General features: G+C 45.5%; 1 protein-coding gene across 4 annotated transcripts in view; it reads left to right on the top strand.

Moving 5' to 3' along the window:
- Nucleotides 1-11,082, top strand: part of CPEB4 (cytoplasmic polyadenylation element binding protein 4) — a 57,692-nt gene extending 46,610 nt beyond the window's left edge. For all 4 annotated transcript variants that reach the window (XM_066273310.1, XM_066273311.1, XM_066273312.1 and 1 more), the window contains 6 exons: nucleotides 785-958; nucleotides 2,028-2,117; nucleotides 2,498-2,616; nucleotides 3,154-3,268; nucleotides 4,694-4,875; nucleotides 7,260-11,082. In XM_066273310.1, coding sequence (XP_066129407.1) covers nucleotides 785-958; nucleotides 2,028-2,117; nucleotides 2,498-2,616; nucleotides 3,154-3,268; nucleotides 4,694-4,875; nucleotides 7,260-7,487 — 908 coding nt within the window. In that variant the 3' untranslated portion in view covers nucleotides 7,488-11,082. The remainder of the gene's footprint in view (nucleotides 1-784; nucleotides 959-2,027; nucleotides 2,118-2,497; nucleotides 2,617-3,153; nucleotides 3,269-4,693; nucleotides 4,876-7,259) is intronic.
- Nucleotides 11,083-23,533: the final 12,451 nt, after the last annotated feature.

The following is a 23,533-nucleotide window of genomic DNA, read 5'->3' on the forward strand; positions in this document are numbered from 1 at the left end:
TAAAAGTTTGAATTTTGCTGTCAGGTCAAGATGGGAAGACTATAACTTCCTTTGGCATTTCTTGTCTTTTCTGCTTATATAGTAGAGGATATGATTTTCAAACATTCAACTTAATGCTTAGTTTTTAGAATTAGCACTGGAGCAACTGATATTACTCAACTGAGAGAAAATATGTCTTTAGCATGCCTAAAACCCTTAAATTTTAGAAGACTAGACAATGAAGTTAGATAACAATAGATTATGGGCTTTGGCTGTATCCCCTTTAGTGAAGGTCAACTATGGTGCATGTTCACTTTAAAAATCGACATGATCATTTTAAGGGCATTGTTAGAGGAAATTGTGCAGGCTCTTTTATTTGATGTTTTTAAAAAGTTTTTGTAATCTAGCGTCTCTGACTGCCAAATCGAATGCTCAGTGTACATGTCCAGGTTGCCGGTGGCCGTGGGGCCCTGCCCAGGACGTGCTGTCCGCTGCCCACTGCTTTCATTCACAGGAGCACTCTCTCCTGCTGTCCTTCCACCTACCTTGCTGCCCTCTCTGCCCCCCAGTGGGGTGGCTGAGCAGCCCTCTATTTAACTGTGTACTTTCTCTCTGGCTCAGTTGGGACTTGAAGGTGATGGAATATGGGAACTCAGGAGCATGTCTAAGTGATCCTACTTGTTATTCAGTGAGAAAAGTAAAAGCCACAGTTGTATTGCATCAGCTGCTTTCCTTGTTTGTTGTGCAAGATAACCTGTGACCAGGAGCCCTTTCTGTTAGCTTTCTTTCCTGCTTTCTATTTCAGGTCAGTCTTCACTGTTTCCAATGGAAGATGGATTCTTGGATGATGGCCGTGGGGATCAGCCTCTTCATAGTGGCCTGGGTTCACCTCACTGCTTCACTCACCAGAATGGAGAAAGAGTGGAACGTTATTCTCGCAAGGTGTTTGTGGGCGGACTGCCTCCTGACATCGATGAAGGTATATTTAGAAAGAAGCATTAAGGGTGACACACAGTAGGAAACTCATAGGTAGAGGTGACTCTTTTGAGAACAAGTCTTCTCTGGCTCCAGGTATCCAGTTTTGATTGCTTTGTTCCCTTTCCGCATCTTCCTGTTTATAAGATCAGTTCACAGAAGGAAGGAGGGCAGGACTTAGGAACTAGCTGAAAAAACTAGTGAAATGAAAAGAGGAAGCCTCCTTGGGAAAACTTCTCAAGGATCTGTTGTGGGCAGATGTAAGTGCTAACTGCATTTTTGTCCATGTGTGCTGCCCTGGCCAAATTTAGTTACATATTTTCCAAAGAGCTGTAGACAATTATTGCGGTGGCTGGTGCAGGCAGGAGCCTCTAATGCGTGCCAAGGTTGGTGAGGAAACAGGATATTGGTGGTAACACAACACCAAGTTGGCAGAGGTCAGCTTAACCAGGTGATCAGGCTTCACAGGCCCAGTGAGGACAGGATGACAGAGCGTTATTGTGGTGGTCATCGTGTTCAGAAAGCTCAGCACGAGCACGGCCGTGAGGACACAGGGCAGGCCGGGCGGAGCATCGCCCTGCACATGGATGGCCTGCATCCTTTAGACGGGAAGGACTGAGGAGCCAGGCCAAGTTGAAGAAGACTGATGCCCTAGGGAGGCGACATCTAAATACATGTTTCGGATCAGAGAGGAAAAGAGAGATGCTGTTGGGATCATTTGAAATTTGGGTAAAGGCTATGAACTAGGCATTGAATCAGCATTGACTTCTTGATTGGGAGGGTTATGTGGTGGTATGCAAGAGGTGGCCTTGTTTGAGCAGGTAACGACAGCTGTGTTGTGGGCTGTAGAGCATCATGCCAGAAGGAGATGTCAGGTAGGTAGCCCGAGTCCTGCAGAAGAGGAGGGACAAGGCGCAGGGCTCAGTGGTGACAGGGAGGGGGTCTGGAGGAAGGACTGAGGGCGTCTTTGTACTACTGTTCTGTCAGTATGAGATGTGAAACTGTTTTCTAAACTACTTCCCCAAATTGATCACAGAATATTAAATCTATGTTTTTGCTTTCTTGTTTATTAGATGAGATCACAGCTAGCTTTCGTCGCTTTGGCCCTTTAATTGTGGATTGGCCTCATAAGGCAGAGAGCAAATCCTATTTTCCTCCTAAAGGTAATTCTCAAGGTTCAGTATACGTGTACAGTTGATCCCTTTATTGTTTAATGTTTAGTATTTTCATGAATGTTTACCTTTGGTGTAAAATTTTTCATTGCTAAACTTTTTTTTCCATATGTGTCTTTAAAATTTCTATGTAATATATACTTTCAATTCAAATTTAGTTTTACTCTCAAAGATGTTTTAAGGTAAGGTATCAAACTGAACTTGATATTAAATTTTAGGTAGGAATAGTAAGTTTTACTTTTAAAAAAGTTGTTTAACTCCTTTTCCCTTCCTTAGTTTCAGTTTATGTTTCCTTTCTCTTGAAGAATTATAAAAAATAAAATAAAAACCAAAGTATGGAGAACCTGTAAGCCCTTCTCCCCTTCCCCCAGGCTACGCGTTCCTGCTGTTCCAGGACGAGAGCTCCGTCCAGGCCCTCATCGACGCCTGCATTGAGGAGGACGGGAAGCTCTACCTGTGCGTGTCCAGCCCCACCATCAAAGACAAGCCTGTAAGTGCGTTCCGGGGCCGCCGGGGGAGGGGGGGGAGGGGGCGGGGCGGTCTTTGCCTCCATCTCCGCTGTTTGAAAAATCTGCAGACAACCTGATGTTTCTGTTCATTGACACTTTTGTAAGTAGACTAGAAATAAAGGTGTTATTGTTGTCAGGGCTCCTAACATTGACTTTCTGTACATTTGCGCATGTTATTTTGACATTGAATTTTCAGTTAATTAAAAAATTGGTAAATCCTTACTATTAAAAGGCTTTACTCAATAACGCATTTGATGAAGTAGCTGACTTTCCTCTGAAGAATAGATTTAGCTTATAATAGGCAATTAAGTTTCCTCCTTTGTTCAGTTTACTCTTAGAAATGAAATGAAGGGTGGGGCAACACTATTTTAAAATCTTTTCTAGTTTTCTAGCTTTATTGCTTTGTAATGGTGTGAATTATTGCTTTTAGGAATATAAAAGACTGCAATATTTTCAACTTCTTTCCCCATAAGTTGCCTGTACCGTGAATGAGACATTTGGGTTTGCACACTCCCTAGGTGCAGATTCGGCCTTGGAACCTCAGCGACAGTGACTTCGTGATGGATGGTTCACAGCCTCTTGACCCACGAAAAACTATATTTGTTGGTGGAGTTCCTCGACCATTACGAGCTGGTATGATTAAACAAAAACCTTTTTTATGCTTTAGCATAAGAGATATAAAGGTTTTTCAGGCCACATTCTCCGTAAACACTTGACTTCATGTCTAAGAGAGAGACTCAAGGTGTCTTGGTTTGAATTCATGGCCTTTGCTTTCAGTTAATAATTGAGTAACGTTGGATAAATAACTTAATTTCTCTAATTCTCAAGCTCCTCACCTGTCTAATGGGATAATAAGTGTATGTACTGTACAGAGTTGTTTTGAGGGCTAATGAGATAACTAATGCCAAGTGCTTAGTGCTTGTGATCGCCACTCATCATCATCATCGGGACACATTGTGGATTGAGATGTTTAATGTTTCCTTTCCACGTCGTCATTTGCTTATCAACTGTGTGCTGAGCTCTGAAATATAAAAGGGTTCTCAGCAGTTACTGTGTTTTTAGTGTAGTATTTACAGAAGAAATTTTATCCCCAGTCTACTAATTTGAGGTTTAATAACTAAGGTACAGAACATAAAATGAACAAGACAGCAGTTTCAGAATTGTATATCACACATAATAGAGATGACACATTTATTCAAGTTTTTATATGAAAAATCAGCAAATAGCTATAGACTGTGGAGATTCTCTTTTTTTTGTGAGAGAGACAGGGAGACAGGAAGGGACAGAGGAAAGAAGCATCAATTCATAGTTGCAGCACTTTAGTTGTTCATTGCTTGCTTCTCATACATGCCTTGACTGAGGGGCTCCACTTGAGCCAGTGACCCCTTGCTCAAGCCAGTGACCTTTGGGCTCAAGCCAGCGACCATGGGGTCATGTCAGTGATCCCATGCTCAAGCTGGCGACCCCGTGCCCAAGCTGGTGAGCCTGAGCTCAAGCCGGTGGTCTCGGGGTTTTGAACCTGGAACCTCAGAGTCCCAGGTTGAGCTCTATCCAGTTGTCACTACCAGTCAGACAAGGTAACAAGATTTCGATGGAAATAAGCCAGAAGGACCTCCAAACAAAAAACCTACCAATCAGTTTTCTAGTGTTCAAATGATTGTTTATATTAAGCCATACCTTGTTAACTGGTAAATATCTGACTGCGACATAGCATAGAGCAGATGGTGCCAGCATCATCTGCTGGGTGATGATGCCATCCAGCACTGCCCTCAGCCATCTGTGACAAGTTGACTAGCCTCTCTGTGCCTCAGTCTCCCCAAGAAATTACTGCCTATTTCATAGGGTTGCTGTGAAAACTAAGAGAACATGAGTAAATACCCAGTAGAGCCCTGCCCTTAGTTAAAAGATAATTGGACAACTGGTTGTAATAACGTTTGATTTTAATAGTTATTATAATGATGTGAGCTCAGAGTATAGATGAACTGCCTTCCTTGAAACCTTGGGTGAGCCCAATGAGTATTCCTGGTGTCAGACACCCTCTGCGTCTTTCTGATGTAGTGGAGCTTGCCATGATCATGGACCGGCTGTACGGAGGCGTGTGCTACGCTGGGATCGACACGGACCCTGAGCTGAAGTACCCGAAGGGAGCCGGGCGCGTCGCATTCTCTAATCAGCAGAGTTACATAGCTGCTATCAGCGCCCGCTTTGTTCAGCTGCAGCACGGAGAGATAGATAAACGGGTAAGGCCCACACTGCATTTGGGAAAGTTCTAGAGATGGCCCTCTGCGTGTGTCATTACCAACGTTGGAATGGGGGAATTTCATATGACAGTAAACTGACAGCTGACAGTTATGCCTATAGGACCAATTAGATGTATGTTCTATATCACATCCAGGAATTTCTATAATTTCTTCTACCTCCTAGTTTTTTAGTAGCCTGGCCAGAACACTGTATCCATTTACTTGAGTCAGTTTAATTTTTCCTAAGCTGTCACCTACATTCATTATTAGTCAGTCAGTCTGTCAGTATTTAGCAGATTCTTTCTGCTCTTTTATATCAAGGACTACAAACATGAATGCCCTTGAGGTCTCCTGACCTTTTTCCCCCGTCCCGGGACATTCTGAAACCTCAACAAGCCCTATATCCCAATGGGTAAAAAATGGTTGAATAAATTTACCTCTAGGACTGCATGTCTTAGAAACATTTCATTATAACAGAGGACGTAGAAGTCAGAATCTTTACATTTGTAGCCTAACCTGCCACCTGAAGTCAGGTAGGAATGGGTCAGCGCTGTTTCCAGCACTAAGATTCCTCCTGTGGGCTTGATCTTCTGAAGTAAAGGGCTGGAGGAAGTGTCGAGGAGCACCCTCTCCTTGGTTTGTAATGAATTGGATGCATCTTATTTCTTTGCAGTCACAGATTTATCTCTTATCTTTGTATTCCATCAATTCAGCAGATGATTTCGTGCCTAGGACGTGAAGTCCCTGACCTCATGAGTTTATGGTCTGGTAGCTAGAGCGTGGTCTGGGAACCGGCTGCCACTAGCAAACGGTTCGTTCCTATTTGTGGTGAGATAGGCATTTACACCAGCCTGGGAATCAGCTGCAAACGGAAGCAATGTTCAGTTCAGCTGGCTTTTATTTTTTTATAGAAAGACCTTGATATGAAGGAAACAACGTGTTGATGTGCATTCTGGTGTCGGCTCCTTGTTTCATGGTAGACGAGCACTTCGTTAGGACTGACTTAGAAATCCAGCATTTGGAAGCATCGTGCTCAGAAAGGATGGATGGATCGTACTGGGACGTTCTTGGTCACTGTATAGAAACCATTGCGTCAGTAGCGGTGTACATGTAACGCTGTGTTTTATTTCATGTATTATATATTCCGTGGCAGTGGCAGTACAGAGTTGAAGGACATAGTGGTTATCACGCTGTACTGTGAACAGGTTAAAGAGAAAGGTGTAGGTTCTGTTGTAAACATGGAAGAAGGCAGCAGTGTTAGCCATCGTGGATGGTAACCTGCCTATTTGTGTTTTATTTACACTAAAAAATATGCACGTCTGAGTACAGTCTCTCTGGCTTCCCTGCTTTGTTCCAACACAGGTCTCAGAGCTGTAAGGTTAGTCGTTAGACATTCAGCCTTGATTTTACTCTCCGATGAGATTCTCCCACCATTGTGCTTGCCGCTCTGTAGATATTCTGGATGGCCTCGGGGCCAAATGCCTAATAGTGCTCTGGTTATGTCCCCCCTCTGTCTCCCACGTCACGCTTCTCCTTTCAGTCCCAGCTCACCTTGTCAGGATTCCTTGTCAGAACCGATGGCCCCAGCGGTGCTGATGGTCTGGTGTAAGGGAGTTTCAGCCAAGCGTCTCTCCCCGACCAAAACAACCAATTCTGTTCTCACTGGCGAATTCATCGCCAGGTTATTTTTAATACTTGAGAGGCTCAAATGACAGGTTGGCCTATTGAACACTGGACCAGGCCTGGGTTTATAAATGTACCTTTGACTTTTAGACTCCAGTACACCCTGCTCACTGACAAAGAACACAGGGTTTCTGAGGGTGAGTGCTAGAGCTGCGTCTGTCTCCCCGAGGTCCCACTTTGTGATTGTGACCCAGGACAGGCACACTGGAAGCAGAGACCAGGCCTGGCTTTGTTACCTCGCAGAGGCTCTTGGCGCAGTTAGGCACCTTCCCTCTGATTGAACCACTCAAGTGCTGTTTTGTAGAACTGGGAAGCCGTTGGTTGGTTTTGTTTCAATTACTACTGCACATATAATGAACATCCAGGTCTACTCATCAAAACGCTGGTTTGTGTCTGTGAAAGCTCTCCTGTGGGTTTATTCCATAATGTTTGCTTGCCTCCACTGGATTTCTGGTGGAATCCTTTTTTCCTTTGAAAAGTGTTTATTTAATAAGAGAGCAGTGTAAAATGACAGGTGTAGAAACCTGACTGGGTTCCTAAAGGATGGACTCTTAGTTTCAGTAGGAGACTTCCTGACCCTTCTTCAGGGGCCCGTTGGGACAGACTCATTCAGAGCGGCGGGAGTGTCCACGCACGCAGGGAAGAGCAGCCTGGTGCAGCCACTGAGGAACGGGAACCCTGTCTTCTGTTTGTGATTGCAGGTGGAAGTGAAGCCATATGTCTTGGATGACCAGCTGTGTGATGAGTGTCAGGGGGCCCGCTGCGGGGGAAAGTTCGCTCCGTTTTTCTGCGCTAACGTGACCTGTCTGCAGTATTACTGTGAATACTGCTGGGCTGCTATTCATTCCCGGGCCGGCAGGGAGTTCCACAAGCCCCTGGTGAAGGAGGGCGGCGACCGTCCCCGGCACATTTCATTCCGCTGGAACTGAAGGAGAACTGCAGTGCTCACTTGCAGCCCGCGCTAAGTGCACTCTCCGTTCTTTCTGCCCTTCCTCGCCCTCTCACGCGGCATGCCCTTTGTAGCAGTCTGTAACTTAACAATAGCATAATGAAAAGGATGACCTATGATATAGGTGTTTTGTAGATTCTTGGGTCACTGAAAACAGTGTGTCTGAACTCCTTTTTCAGATTGCCGTCATATTGCTGGGAGTTTCCTTCTCTTGTTTGCTGGAGAGCGAGAGGGTTCGAACTTCTTGCAACGTTTTCTTAGAGGAGAGAGAGAAATATTAAGAGAGAAATGAAACAATAGAGTATTTTGGGTTTTTAATTAAATTATTGTTAATGATATAACATATAAGAATACTTTTATTAAAATAACCATGCGACAATAACCCTATCAGTCTATCCTGACACAGTCTGTCCCCCAGGGAAGTGCTTCTGCCTTCTTTCTTTCCTTCCATCGTTGTTGCCTCTCTCTGTTCCAGCCCCCTTTTTATTCTTTTAACAGCAGTGGAGGAAGTTAACAATTATTAACAGGAAAGAGCATGTTAAAGCAAACGCGAATGCATGAGCAAGATCCAAGCAGCACGACCACTCATTTTAAGGGTTTAGAGGCTGAGTCGGAATCTCATCCTGTCTCAGCCATTCCGCACCAGAAACAAAAGAGTCAAGCAGGCAGAGCTAGGGTTGCTTTCTTTTAACCAATTAAAAAAATTTAGAATGTAAAAACTGGGGGAATTTACTACTGAGGGGAGTGCACTTATTTATTTTTAAACGTACCTATCTGGCCACAGCCCCAGGAAACCTACCAAAGCTAGAATGAACGACAACTGGTGGGAAGACTAGCATTCCCTCTCCTGAAGAACAAACGGATACGTTTTGTTTTTGATGTTTTCTAGAAACTCTATATCCTAACTTCCTAACACTCATCAGGTGGCAGCCTTTGCTCTCCATTTTGACGCTAAAAACAAACCAGATCTAGAGATACCTCAAGAAGATCATTTCTGATTTGGTGTTGTAGTACAAGCGTAGCCAAATCTGGAAGACAAAATCAGTACACAAATTGGCTGCTGATTGGCTTACTTTTAGATTTAAAGTTACTTTGGGTATCCTGTAATTTAGTTGTAACATAGAAAATGAAAGAAAAAAAAACCAGTTTAAAAAATGTTAAGTAGTTGCAAAGTGTTTTGCACTGTTGAACTAAGTAACTGTGTAAATCTGTGCAAAGAGACGTATGTTTATCTTACTCTTCCTATAAAATAAAATAACATTACAGTTTCAGAACTTAGCATGGGACATAGTCAGTGTTTGAAGTGCCAACTTCATCAAGTAATGCATGCTTTATTATAAATAAAATTCTAGCTTTGAAAGGCGTTATTATGTGTTGAACAGTATGCTTCAGGGGTAAACTTAAAATAGTCTCTTGAAGTAGAAGTCATGGAAGTAACTTTTATTTTAATTGACTTTATCTTATTAAATGCCCTATCCACCATTAAAAGGATTATTATCAGTGTGCAAAACATTTTAAAAGATCTAATGGCAATCTTGCTAGTTGTGCTACCTAACAGTACCATCTTGGATCCTTCAAAACCAAAGACTTGCCCCAGCACTACGGTGGAACCACCTGGCTGACGCCCCCTACTGATTATCTTTAGGAAAAGCAGTCCTTTATTTTTAAAGATGGGCTTTAATGAACTACATACTACATACCTGTTAAGTTCCAAAGGTCAAAATGGAGGCGTTTGCTGCCTACTAGTCCAACCTAGAACCGGAGCTGCTTTTCAAGAATTCCCTGCAGATACTGAAAGCAGTCATGCGGATGGAGGGTGCTCTTGTGTAGCTGGTCAGGGACTTTTTTTCTTTTCTCCTGAACTCCATAATTCGAAGTGGAATGTTCATTTGCCTCTTTTTCTTCTTTTAAACGCTTGTAGGTGGCTTGGGGTGTGCTATTGTGCTGTTCCTACTCAGTAAACAGGTGTGATGAGTTAACAAGAAATAACACTGTTTGAGAACTAGCTTTGAATAATAATTTTCCCTTTGTACATGACCTGCTGAACTCCGGTACAGTGTTTTGTAGCTAACTTATTTTGTCATGCACATGATGTATATTTGTTACGCACTACTTTTGTATATCTTGTTTTTCCAACAGTGAACATTTTTAGGCACATTTTTCACTGACGGGATATCTCTTTATGCAATACCTCAATTTTTCATATTGCAAAGAGTAGCTTTTTGTACTTTTATTACTGAGAGATCTTCATATACTTCATTTTTTAATATAAATAATTTTAATAAATTTTATTTTCTTATATTCTGCTTTTTATACATTTCAGTGCTCTGCATACATTTTAAATTATGAATGTTGTGCACTGGTAATGCTATTTTAGAGTCTGCAGAGAAGAGAAAGCATGTTGCTTAAACATCCTTCCCCAGCACCAGCTATTGGTGTACCTAGAATTAAAGAAATAGTCTATGTAAAGTCACAAATTAATGAAAACAATTCGCATGAAAATGACAGATAACACTGTAGTTCCTAAAAAAAAAAAATTAAATGCATAAGCATAGGGTAGAAATTTAAAATAACAAAATTGTCTACAGCTTCTTACTAAGTTTTTAAAATTATTCATAACGCAGACATTTTGGTGAATGTTTAGCCATTTGTAATATTAATAAATTGATGTTAAGTGTTTGATTCAGAGATGTCTGCTCTTTTAAATTATACATAAAGGAAAAAAACCAGCCTGCCGTGGGACAGGTGTGTAATGTTAGTATGCATGACTAATGTAAGAAATCGCTATTCTACTAATATTTACTTGTGATTGTGTGACAAGTGTGTTTACAGATTATTTGGTTACACTTCAATTGACAGGGCATAAACAATTATTATCTATTACTCTGAACTTTATCGATTACATGTCCTTCAGATAACATGGGATTGTAGTTGGGAGTTACCATGTAACTCAAAACATAATTAACATGTAATTAGTTTACAGATTTTAGGGTATCACTTCAATGTACCAAGCATGTAGTTCTAGCGCACTAGCATGGCACCAGCCATGTACTTACAATGTAGTTACAGAGTAATTACATGGTTATTTTTGCAATGTACAATAAAGTGTTTCTGATTATTTTCTATGTAAAGGAACCCTCGCCCTGCCCCTCTGGTCCCCACGCTTTGGTAAAATATATATACTTCTCCATACACAGACCTCTGCAGAATGCAAAATAAAACTTGCGGTGAATGACTCTAGCATTTTATGAGAGTGCTGTTGGAAAGACTTGATACTTCACCCCTTTTGTTTTGAAGAGTTGAATCTTCTGTTCAAAGGTGATTTAAAACTTGAATGTGATGAATTGTGGCAAGTTAACTTCAAGTTATGTGCAATACTTATTTCAAACTTTTGAAAGATCTTTGCAGTGTAGTTCTTTGTTTTTAATTGCGGACATTTAAAAATGTCATTTTCTACTGTTAAGAGTAATCCTCTTTCTTGCTGGTGTTTCTAAAGAAAAGAATCAGAAATCAATCTTTCTACTAATGTAAATTTGAGATTATTTTTAAAAATGGAATAAAAGAGGTTTTGGTCATTTGCTTTATTTTATTATCTTATTTTAAAGCTACTGTGATTGATAGCATTGTAAGAATTGGGACAATATTGTATTCAACTGTTTTATTTTTTATATTTTTAAAATTTAAAGTATAATTAGTTTTTATAATTTTCATCAGATTTTTGTTATATTTTTTGGAAGTGAAACTTTTAGCAAGTGGGTGTCTAGTTTTTACTAATCCCTAATGTTTTTTTTTTCCAGTGTATTGCTCATATATCAGAAGGAAAAGTTATTTAAGTATGTCAGTTAATTGTACTACTTGGCTGAATTTCCATATAGTTTTTACTGTGTATGGGGAGGTTGTAGTATTTATTATAGCATTTTAAATAAGGGTAATTCATTTTTTATTAAAGTCATTTTCACGTTAAGTTCCTATTTTTGTATGTTCTACTCTTAAGTTATATAACACAGTTCCTTTTTTAAAAGAGTTCATTTGTTGAAGTGCTAGTGGAAAATTAATGTTATTAAATAGTTTGCAAATGACTATTTATACCAGTATGCATATAATTTTTAAATATTTGTAATGTGAGATGTTGAATGAATAAAACTTTTAACTCAGCTTTCTTTTAATATACTTATTTCTTTTCAACATAAGTAGGTTACGCTTCTGTGGTTTGGGAAAATAATATTAAGACTATATTCCTGGGCCAAGACAGAACAAGCCGCAGGAGGTTCAGTGACACGAGAGCAAACTGTGAGGGTGCCTAGCTCGTGGGAGCCCGTAAACGTCAGCGGTGCGTGGCCCCGCCCACGCAGCCAGGTCTTCTCATCCTTGGTCTGGAGTATGTTTTCCGGGCCTAGCCCGGGACTCGGGTCATCTGCTTACGGCCAACTATCCATAAAGATGAGGGAACAGGTGTTGTTATTTAACAGAGAGGGTTCGTGCCTGGGAGGTTTACTTTTGGGTCTTTGCCAGTGAAGAGCCGGATTTCTGGCCACCCGGCAAGAGGCTCTTGGTTAACAAGTCTCCTTTGACTTGCGGTTCCTTCGTAGATCCTAAGGTCGCGTAGGACATGGCCTCGGGGATGACCCTCTCTAGAGCATGTGAGTTCATATCTTACCTTTGTTTGGGTTCATTAATTGCGGATGGCCGAGTGTACTGTAATGTGTTAATATTTATATTTCAAACTGCGTTTTCAAACTTTTAACTTGAAGATTTATTGTAACAAAATATCACACTGAGATCACATTTTTTCAAATTTGATACTGCCTTTTTTTTTTAACCTTGAATATAGCGTTCTTAAGACTAGAATAGCAGGAACAGTAGCTGTCCTGAGACAGAGACTTTGAGGTCTTCTGGTCCTGTCATTCCCCATATGCAGCGCTTCCGGCTGTGCGGGTTCCTGAGGGTTGAACCAGCAGCGATTAGGGTCCCCAGAAGGACCAGGTCACAAAAGCTTTGGTTGGCAATAGCCAGAATTTACCTGGAAATAGCAAAGCAAACGCACTTTGAGACAAACAACCTATGCTTGGACTCTGCCCTTCCACGATGTGCTTTCTCTCTCATGATCCATACCATTCCCCTCCTTCAAAATTTTTCTTTGCAAATGCCCCCCCAGCACCCCGACTCCCTGCTCTGAGACTAGGGACCACAGGCTTCTAATAACCTCTGAGAATTCAGAAAAGGAACATCTGTGCCCTACCACGAACTCTACCCAGCTGCCCCAAACCGGTTTCTTATTAGGGAGCATTTTGTTTCAGCTCACCTGCATTGCATCGGGATATTTTCTAAGTTCGAATCTTTTTCTAGTCAGATTGGGTGTGTGCCATTGTTCGCTGCCTGGGGAGGAGAAAAAAAAAAGTGTCTCATTGTGATTCAGTGGGGTGATCAGAGTTGGAAAAGTACACTTTGTCTCTAGGAAGTTTAAAGTGAACAAACAGCGGCGTCCCAATGCAGTGAGTGCGGAGCGCTCCTGGTTTCTCTTTTGATAACCTGATTAAATGTCAGAGCATACTGCCTGTGGGTGGGGGTGGGGGGGTGAATCAGAGCGAGCGAGAGCCGGGAGCTCTGCCCGAGCCTTCGTGCTCCTTCCCATTGGCATTCTATTTCGGTAAGCAGGCTTCTGATACCCGAGAAATGTCACTGTGATCAAGCAAATGTCACCATTTTACAGAGATTATTTTCAGCTCTTCTGCCACCCCCTCCCCAACACCAAAAGAGAGAAGAAAAAAAACATACCCAAGAAAGACCCCCTCGAACCCACTAAAGACAAGAGGGTGTTGAAAACTCGTTCTGAAACAAGTTTCCCAAGAAGAGAGCTGGCGGCCCTAGAAGTCTGGGAAACCAGACAAAGGGTTTCAGGCAGGATCACAAGAGACCCGAGGCTCCTTTTTGGAAGGAACTGCAGAGGACTTCGCCGCTCTGATTGGAGGGGAAACAGAGCAGCCCCCGTGTGTTCACCTGCTGGTGGAGGGCTTGGCCTGCGCGGCGAGGTGTGGTGGCCTCCTGTCAGGGGTCTCAGCTCTCCCGCCTCTGCAGTGATGGGATGCTGTGGTTCTGATAGCTGATCGCTGGTGTCTCAGGCCCTTGTGTACATAAGGTACAGTGAGTCCTCGATGTCCTCTGTGGACATTAAGCAAATGTCCTGTAGGTTCTGTGATTTTAAGCAAAACAATGTATAAGGAAACCAGTTTTACCATAGGCTCATTGATATAAATAAGAGCTGAATTCTTACAGCAGCTCATCCACATGGTAACGAAACAGCGTGGGAGAAACAGTATTTGAGGAGCAGCTGGGGGACTTGGGAGGTACGCACGTGCTATGCAGTGCAGCCTGGATTCCAGCCCCCACCTCCCGAATCCCAGAGTCTCCCCCTGTCCACCTCACTGCCCCTGGACTAGCAACGGACGGGTTATTGTTCTTTAAGTCGGGCTTGTTTTAAAACCAGAGTTTCATTTCTAAATCTAACCTGGGGGCAAGATACCATATTTGAAGTTTTAGAGCTAGGATGATGAGACTGTTTGCTAAAGAACGTGAGTGTGGGTTGCGATTCCTTGCATGAGGAGACTCAGCACTGACTTTTGGTTCCAGATGTGCTCCAGGTCCTGGAGTTGGGTAGTGGAGGCCCAGGAAGGGGGCCAGATGGAGGCTCCTTGGCCTATCAGGCCTAGGGGGCTCCGGTTCAGCTCTGCAGTTCCTGTCTTTATCACTGGCGTCCCTTAAATGTGTGTCTGTGGTTCAGTGACCAGACTTGAGGGTACATTTCTAGGAGTAGGTGCAAGGGAGTTTAAATGTCATTTCTGTGCACTGCGAGGAACCACAGACTTCTAAGTGCATATCCATTCTCCAACTTCACCACCAGGGAAAGACATCAGTTTGGGGCAGAAAACAAGTACGATGAACCCCCCAAATTCCAGAAACCATTAGTTCTTGAAGGGAGGATGATAATAAGGACCATCACCACCCCTCACATGGGAGTGCTTACCGAGCCCAGGGCACCCTGCCATCACTTCTCCTTTCCAACCTCCCACATCCCTGGGAGACGAGTACTGTCAGGTGCCCATTTCACGGTGACCGACATTCAGAGCGGCGAACCCATCTGCAACTCCAGGATTCAAACACAGGCACGGAGAAGTAATACTGAAAGGATACATACCATTTCACAAACCCACTGGGACATCATCTCTCCACAGGATTTTGTTTGGCTGGGATGTCTTTGACAATATTTAACATATCCCATGTCATCCACTAAATTGTCAGAGGATTAAGAACCGCAATCACATGGGTGCCAAGAACAAGTATCTAGTCGGATGGATGGGTGGATGGATGTATGGATGAGTAGGCAGGCAGATAGATTTAGATACATCTATACATAAATACATCAGGTTTTTAAAAAATATATATATTCAAGGAAAACCCCACTGAGAAGAAAAGGTTTTACTTCTTCCTATAGAACTAGAATTGAGCAACATAGCCTGTGCAGAAATCAAGCATCCTCTCACGCATCTCGGCCTTCAAATCCCTGCAAGCTTGCTCTCTGTAATCTCAGAAAAATAGTCCTGAAAAACCAGGGAGGGGGAGGCCCTTTTTGGGTGGGTGGGGAGGCAGTCTTCCTGTGTGTCCTGGGGAACTGTAAGACAACGCTGGAATATTTAGCTTCCAGCCTGAGATGTCAGAGTCATTAAAATAGATATCTGCAGAGAATGTATACGCCTGACTATTTATGTATATTTAAAAAAAGAAAGAGAAGAAGCGTTGCCATTTTTAGAGCACCGGAGCCCTGGCATGCGCTGCTTTGATCTCTGCCGTAGCAGAACAGCTGTTCCCGAGCAGATGTGATGCCGTGGAGCCGGGAAGAACCAGCTTGGAACGTTTGACCCAGGATTTGCAGTGCAGCGTCCTCCTGGGGGAGATATGAAGGCCACAGCCAAAGAAGAGCCATCGGCAGCTAGCTTTCTCTTTGCCATCCAAAGAATCTAGTAACCAGGACCAAATGTGAAATTCTAAGATTGGAAGAGATGCAAATAGGGCCTCAGACTTGGTCCCCTAAGGTGTTCTACTTAAGTTAGGGTCAGCACCCCCTCCAGGGGTGGGGGCTGGAGTGGGGAGGGAGCGTGGGTTAGGGGGGAGAGAAGGGAAGGAGAATTCAATTATCAAATGCAATTCTGTGTCCAGAAGCCACTAGCACCTCACATCTCTCTCTCTCTCTCTCTCTCACACGCGTGCGCGCGTACACACACACACTATAACCAGGGTACAGCCTTACACACACGTCTTGGTCTCATCTCTCCCAGAGTGAGACAGTGACACAGTAGTCAGCGTGAGGGAGGAAAACTGGACTCGTGGCTTTCCTTACACTTACTCTATATTGTAACAGTGTTTCCTCTGAACTACCTATGGAGGGTAGAGCCCCCTCAGTTTCGTAAGTTGTGGTCTGCTCCAGCCTTACTTTATTTCTGAAGCAGCGAGCGCCATGTCTAGCCCGAAGTCCTCCATGCCTATTAACTGTTAGCAGCAGCAGTAGCAGCAGCAGCAGCACCATTGTGCGGGAACTGTAATTACTATCGCTCTTCTTACAGAGTGCCAGTTCCTGAGGTGGGTTGGGGGCAGGAGTGGGCGGCAGGGTCCCTGTGCTGCGGGGGCGGGGAGAGGGAGAGGGAGCCCTCTGTGCTGCTTTCCCACATGGCATTTTGCTCCTACGGATTCGGATTCTCTCGTGGAGATTCCTGCCGCATTCGGCCTGCGCCAGTTGCCATGGTGACGGAGAAAGCCCAGTGCCTGCGGGTTTCTTTCTCTCTTCCCACTTGAAGAGCAGGCACAACACTTTGGAGGATCCTCAGCGGCGTGCTGCCCATGCGACCAACCTCCCCAGGGGACTGTCCTGGGACAGCTTTTCAGGCGACTCTGAGAGGAGCCAGGACTCCTTCTCTGCGGGGAAAGAAGCGAGCAAAGAGGAATGGGATGGGAGCTGAAAATAAGGCCTTGAGTCCCTCAGCTGACAGCTCAATTATGATGCCTTTTAGGAAATATAAATGGATGTTTAGTTCCTCAACTATTTCCCCTTGGCCCTTCTAAACAGCAAATGTAGGCAGAGCTGGGCCCAGGCGCGGTGTGCCTGCAAAGTACAGGCAACCTGGGTTTTCAGGTCAGGCCAAGTTGGGCTCCGACCCCAAACACAAGTATTTCTGGGTTTAGGGACATGGCTCTAGGGTAAGACGCCTGGGATTTCAGTCCCTTTGCTACTCCTGGCCGAGTGACTTTGACCATATTAGGTAACCTCTGAGTATCAGTTGTCTCATGGGTCAGAAGGGGCAAATAATAATCTCTCCATCATCCGGCTGAGGTAAGGATTGAATGAAGCAATCATGTGAAAAGCACTTAAACAAACATTAGAGACTTCCATTATCAGTGCCATTATTGTCCCAGATCTGGCCATTACTGGCCGCAACGACCCTGGGAGAGTCTCTTCCCTCTTTGAGCTATTACATACACCACCCAACCCTTACCCCGCCATCTCCTTATGGAGGGGACAATGGTCCTCAGCTTCCAGCACTGGTCAGGATCAAGTTAGGCGACTGCCTCTTCCCCTGCAGGGTGGGAGCAGAGCCCCTGGCCGGCACCTCGCTGCAGTTTCTCTCCCCGCTGCAGCTCACGGGGAACAGAAACCTGGCTGTGCTGTTGCCTGGCTAACACCTTCCATCCACTGCCCATGTTGTCCCAAGCCCGCTGGCCCTGCGTGATCTGGCCTGGGCCCACCCCACCTTGTCTCCTGTTCCTCTCCCTCTGCAGCTTGCACTCCCGCCACCCAGGGTGAACCTCTCGCCTTTCCTCTAATGCGAGCCTTCCTTCCTGGGACAGGGTCTTCTTGCCTGTTATTTCCTTGGTGAAAAATGACCTGCTGCCCTGCTCCCTTCACCCCCCTTGCTCCCCCATCGCCAACTCAACCCAGAACAGAGCTGGCTCCTCACTCTGCCTTTGACACTTAGCTCAGACATCACCTCCTCCAGGAAGACTTCCTGAATCACCCTTTCCAAAGCCCCCCTGACATGCCATCAGACCATCATCACAATTGATTGATTTGCTATCAGAAGCACTCCTTCAGGGTGGCACTTGCTACAATGCAATTATCACTATATGTAATTTCTTTAGCTGTTTTTTTTTTGAGGGGGTAGGAGGGTGGCGGACACAAATATTGTCTTACTCATACTTGCGTCCTCAGGACCTGTCATGTGCCTTGCACATTGTAAGTGCTTAATACATGTTTGCTAAATGAGTGAGTCACAGGATCTGGGGGTTAGTTCTCTTTCCCAGCCCTGCTCTCAGAACTGCCACTGAGGGCATGGCTGTGCACCAGGAGGAGGGCCCAGGGGGCAGGTATTTCACAGGAGAAACAGAGACCGGAATGCCTGATAAAAGTCGCTGGAGCCCGCAGAGGCGCGAGTGCACCAAGTTCACCTGGGGAGATGGTTCAGATGCGGGTTGTGACTCAGCACTGTTGGGAACCTGAGACTCTGCATTTGTAACAGACTCCTGGGGGAATGCAAAACACTCAGACCACACGGGAGAAGCAAGAACTGAGTCCCTGTGAAAGCCTTGATCTTTGAATCTTGGGGTCAAGGTCAGGGTGAGTGTGGGTACCCTGAGAGCAGAGCCTGGCTGGGTTGTGGGCATTGCCTCCCAAACTGGAAGCTGCTGGGACCCAGGACGCAGGAGCATGGAGGTGAGGAGCAAAGAGCTGAGTCTTTCTGAAACCCCGGCAGACCAGACAGAGCAAGAGGCTGGAATCGACTGTTGTAGAATTTTCCTTTAGTCCCAGAGAGAGAATTCTCTTCAGAGTTTGCTCATTCACTTAGTCATTCATTTCTTCAAATATTTGCACAGATTAGGCCCTGAGGATACTGTGGGGATGAGAGAGAGAGAGAGAGAGACAGAGAGAGAGAGAGAGAGAGAGAGACTCTGTCCTCTTGGCATTTACATTCTGGAGGAGGACTTGGATCCTGAGCCAGGGATCGGGAACCTATGGCTCATGAGCCAGATGTGGCTCTTTTGATGGCTACATCTGGCTCGCAGACAAATCTTTAATAAAAAAAATAATAACATTAAAAATATAAAACATTCTCATGTATTACAATCTATTCATTTCCTACTGCTTATGTTCATGGTTGCGGGTGGCTGGAGCCAATCACAGCTGTCCTCCAGGACAACACCAAATTTTTATTGGATAATGCATAAGGTACACAGGTCGTTGTATGGCTCTCACAGAATTACATTTTAAAATATGTGGCGTTCATAGCTCTCTCAGCCAAAAAGTTTCCCGACCCCTGATCTGAGCCCTCAGATTGTGTGTATGTGAGTGTGTGTGCACCCACGAATGTGATTTGGGTGAGTTATGCAGCTCTCTGAGCCCTAGTGAAATGTAATGCCCGCCCCCGACAGAGGGAGTTGTTGGGAGGAGCTCAGAGATCATACCTTACAAAGATAAGGCATGATTACTCACAGAACCTCTCATTCTGAACTGTCTCGGCCACAGGTGGCCATCTGCAAAAGAGAACTGCGTTTAAAATCCATCACAACTTCCTCATTTAAAACAAATAGACTTCTGTTACTTGCCTCCCCAATCATGGAATCAGTCTGGGCCCTTTCCCTTGTGGGACAAGTCCTGGAGTCGGTGTCTGGAAAGTTGAGGCCGGCTCAGTAGCTAGGACTTTTCCAGCCCCTGCCCCCTTGGAACCGGCTCCCTTTCCACCCTCAGGAACGTGGTGGAAGCTGCCAGAAGCATGTGGCCAAACCAGTGGAGAGTGAAGGTGAAGTAGGAAGGCCATTTCCTGACAGTCATGTATGGCTATCTCTTCTGAGAACCCTATGTCCCTGTCCATGCCTGGGGCTGGCCCAATGGAATTCATGACTAGGAATATGCATCCTTCGTTTTTCCTCTCAGTCCCTGCAGCTGCTTAATGAGGGGTGGGGGAGGGAGGAGGAAATCAGGTCTTTAGTGGGCTGAAATGGCATCTTACACAGTTGTTCTTGGTCTTCCGACGCCATGCACCAGCCAAGCGTGCCCTGTACCTCTCAGGTGCCCTGGACCAGCAGTCAGGGCCACGTAGCCCAGGTGCATGTGTTTCAGAAATGCATTTTCTCCAAGTACCTTAAAGAATCGTGGTTGGAATTCAGGCTGCTCTTTGCTAATAAGAATCGAGTTCTTTCTTTAAGGTGGGGGGGTGGGTAGAAGAAGAGAGACGATTTTTATCTGGCAGCTGTGACTGCCACCTGGTGGGTGATATTAGCTGAGCAAGTAAAATGGCGCCTCGCCTACAGCATCGGGCATTTATTCATTTATTCATTTATTCACTCTTCCGTTCCGTAGTTCCTGGCAGGAAAGGCTCAGTGAAGGGGAGGGGAGAGACGATCACTGCACAGTGTGATAGATGTGACGGGGACAGTCTTGAATTAGGGGCTAAGGGCGTGGATGCAGAAGCCCCACAGCCTGTGACTTCTCCATGCTGTGACTTTGGCTGATCAACTAAACCTCTCCTGTGTCTTCCTTCACTTCTTATCTGTAAAATCTGGTTGGTAATAGGGTGATCCTGAGAATTAGGGTGCATACTCCATATAAATGTTTAGCTCAAATAAGGTAAGCCACAGATGAGAAGAAAAATTTGGAATACATACAACTAAGCTAATGCACAGTATATATAAATAATGCCTCTTAATGAATGAGAAACCCATATATAAATAGAGAAGAAGTTAAAACATCAAAGATGATACTCAAATGGCCAATGAGCTCAACTTCATGTGTCATTAGGGAAATGCAAATTACAAGAAAGAAATACCACATGGTTAATTTTACATGTCATACTGGCTTGGCCACAGTACCCAGCTGTTTGGTCAAACCTTATTCAGACATTTCTGTGAAGGTGTTTTTTTTAATTTTAGATGATATTAATATTTAAATCAGGAGACTCTGAGTAAAGCAGATTACTCTTCAGAATGTGGGTGGGCTTCATCCAATCCGTTGCAAGCCTTTAATAGGAAAAAGAATGACCTCCCTCGAAGAAAGGGGAATTCTGCGGAATAGATGGCCTTTCAACTTGGACTTCAGCATCAACTCTTTCCAGGGTCTCCAATGCGCTTGCCTATCCTGAAGATTTTGGACTTGCCAAGCCTCCACAATTGCTTGAGCCAGTTCCTTAAAATCTCAGGGGGGGGGGCAGGGGTGGGGGACAAATATGGCTAAAAGGAGAAAGACTGAGAAGCCAAATGGTTTTGAACGTGAACAACAACTGGGATTCTCACCCTTTGTTGGTAGGAGTGTAAAGGGGTACAACCACTTCAGCCCCCGTTTGTCGGAAGAAACTGAAGCTGAACATGTGAACAGCCTAAGCGATTCCACACTGAGGTGCATGCCTTCTAACCTATGTTCACCAACTGGTATCTATAGAAGCGCTGTTTTTTTCCCATTGGTTTGAGAAAGGGGGGGGGGGGGGAAGAGAAGCATCAACTCATTGTTTCACTTCATTGTGTACTTACTGCTTCTTATATGTGCCCTGACTGCAGTCAAACCCTTGTTCTCTGCTGTACTGGGTTAACGCTTTTACCCACTAAGCCACCCCACCAGGGCCCTAGCAGCACTATTAACAATGACCCCAAAGTGGAAACTACCAAATATCCATCAACAGTGGAGTGGATGAATAAACGGAAGTCTGTTTCACGGTGTACAACTCAGGCAATAGCATGGAGCTCACACACATAACTTGAGTGAAAGAAGTCAAACCCACTGGGCAAACATAACGGAGGGTTGAAACCAGGAAAGAAGAAAGGGATTGGTTCTGGCTAAGGACACGAGGTGCTTCAGCAGTGCGCCATTTCTTCACCCGAGCGGGTGTTACACGGCTATGTTCCCTGTGTGGAAATTCATCCATCTGTGCTCTGATGATTGCTTTGCTTTTCTGCACATATTTAAAATTCAACTTAATGTTTATTTTAAGAAAGTATGTCACTGCCTGTTTCTTTGGGGGAAATCACTCCACATTTTGGAGCCCTAGTTCTCTGCTGTCAGAGATGCATAGATTTTAAAATATCGTCTATGGGAAACCTATGTGTAAAGTATAAATATAAAAATATCACCATGTGTAGTTCACAAGGTATGTACTCAATAATTGTGAAATTAAAATTGTCTAAGGGAACTACCTCTTATTATGTGCCCGATGTTTGATACGCCTTATTTTGAGTTAAGAACTCAATTATCCTGAATTTGCACTGAGGAAATTGGAGACTCAGAGAGGGAAAGCGGCTTGCCCAAATAACCCAGCTGGTCAGCGACAACCAGGATGGGCCCCGGGCCCATGTTCCTCTAGGGAGGGTATCTTCTGGACCATGGTCCAGCACCAACAACATATGCTAAAGGTCCCACTGGAGCCCTCCGCGGCAAAGGCACTGTCCCTTTCCCCCACCCCAGGGCCCCAACTCATCTGGGTGACACGTCAGGTTGGTCAAGTCCAGAGTTAGTTTCTCACTCTTAAATCGTCCCCACTCCCGCCACAGGAGGGGTGCCCCAGTGCCAGGGTCCCCTTTTTCCACCCTCCTCTTCACTCAGCTCATTTCCTCAGAGGGCTCTGCCCCTCTGGTCCGCCCACTCCAAGCGAGCTGGTCACCAAACTTTTAACACTACTGTCCAGATGTGTGATCCACCAGCCCCCCAACCAAGTGGCCTTCCTGCTCCTCCTTCCTTCAGCCTCCTGGGGCTGCCCCTCTCCCTGCAGATTGGCCCTCCCAGATGCCCAGGTGTCCCTCTTCCTTTGCCCACAGCGTGACCTGGCTCCCTAACCTCTCTCACTGCCCTACAGCTTCCCCATCCCTCATTCCTCCCCCTAGTGACAGCCCTCCACTGCTCCCCTAACCCTAACCCCACCCCGACCCCCACAGTCCACAGCAACACACATACACACACACACACACACACACACACACTCACTCTCTCTCTCTCTCTCTGATCTGTTCTTCATTTCCTCCCTGTCTCCCTCCACCAACCTTTTTTTTTTTTTTTTTGTATTTTTCTGAAGCTGGAAACGGGGAGAGACAGTCAGACAGACTCCCGCATGCGCCCGACCTGGATCCACCCGGCACGCCCACCAGGGGCGACGCTCTGCCCACCAGGGGGCAATGCTCTGCCCCTCCGGGGCATCGCTCTGCCGCGACCAGAGCCACTCTAGCGCCTGGGGCAGAGGCCAAGGAACCATCCCCAGCGCCCGGGCCATCTTTGCTCCAATGGAGCCTTGGCTGCGGGAGGGGAAGAGAGAGACAGAGAAGAAGGGGGGGGGGGTGGAGAAGCAAATGGGCGCTTCTCCTATGTGCCCTGGCCAGAAATTGAACCCGGGTCCCCCGCATGCCAGACCGAGGCTCTACCACTGAGCCAACCGGCCAGGGCCACCCTCCACCAATCTTTCCTCTCAGCTACCCCGTCCACCCCTCCACAGAGTGGTCCAGCCCCAGTTTACTCTGTCCTCCAGGTACAGTGGTCCTCCCCTCAGCTACACCCCCCACACACATAGTGGCCCCGCCCAGTCTGCTCCTCCCCTCACCGTAGTCCTCCCCTCAGCTACTCCCCCCATACACACATATAGTGGTCCAACCCATCTGCTCCTCCCCTCACATTGGTCCTCCTCTCAGTTATTCCCCCCCCCCCGCCACACACATAGTGGTCCAGCCCATCTGCTCCTCCTCTCACAGTGGTCCTCCCCTCACCTACTCCCCCCACACACACATAGTGGTCCAGCCCATCTGCTCCTCCTCTCACAGTGGTCCTCCCCTCAGCTACTCCCCCCATACACACACATAGTGGTCCAGCCCATTTGCTCCTCCCCTCACATTGGTCCTCCTCTCAGTTATTTCCCCCCTGCCCCCCCACATACACAGTGGCCCCGCCCAGTCCGCTCCTCCCCGCCCAGTGCCACGCCCCCCTCTTGGGCTCTCGGTGCTGTTCGCGGACCGAAC

This window comes from Saccopteryx bilineata, chromosome 4 (genome assembly GCF_036850765.1).
Source record: "Saccopteryx bilineata isolate mSacBil1 chromosome 4, mSacBil1_pri_phased_curated, whole genome shotgun sequence".
NCBI classification, from domain to species: Eukaryota; Metazoa; Chordata; class Mammalia; order Chiroptera; family Emballonuridae; genus Saccopteryx; species Saccopteryx bilineata.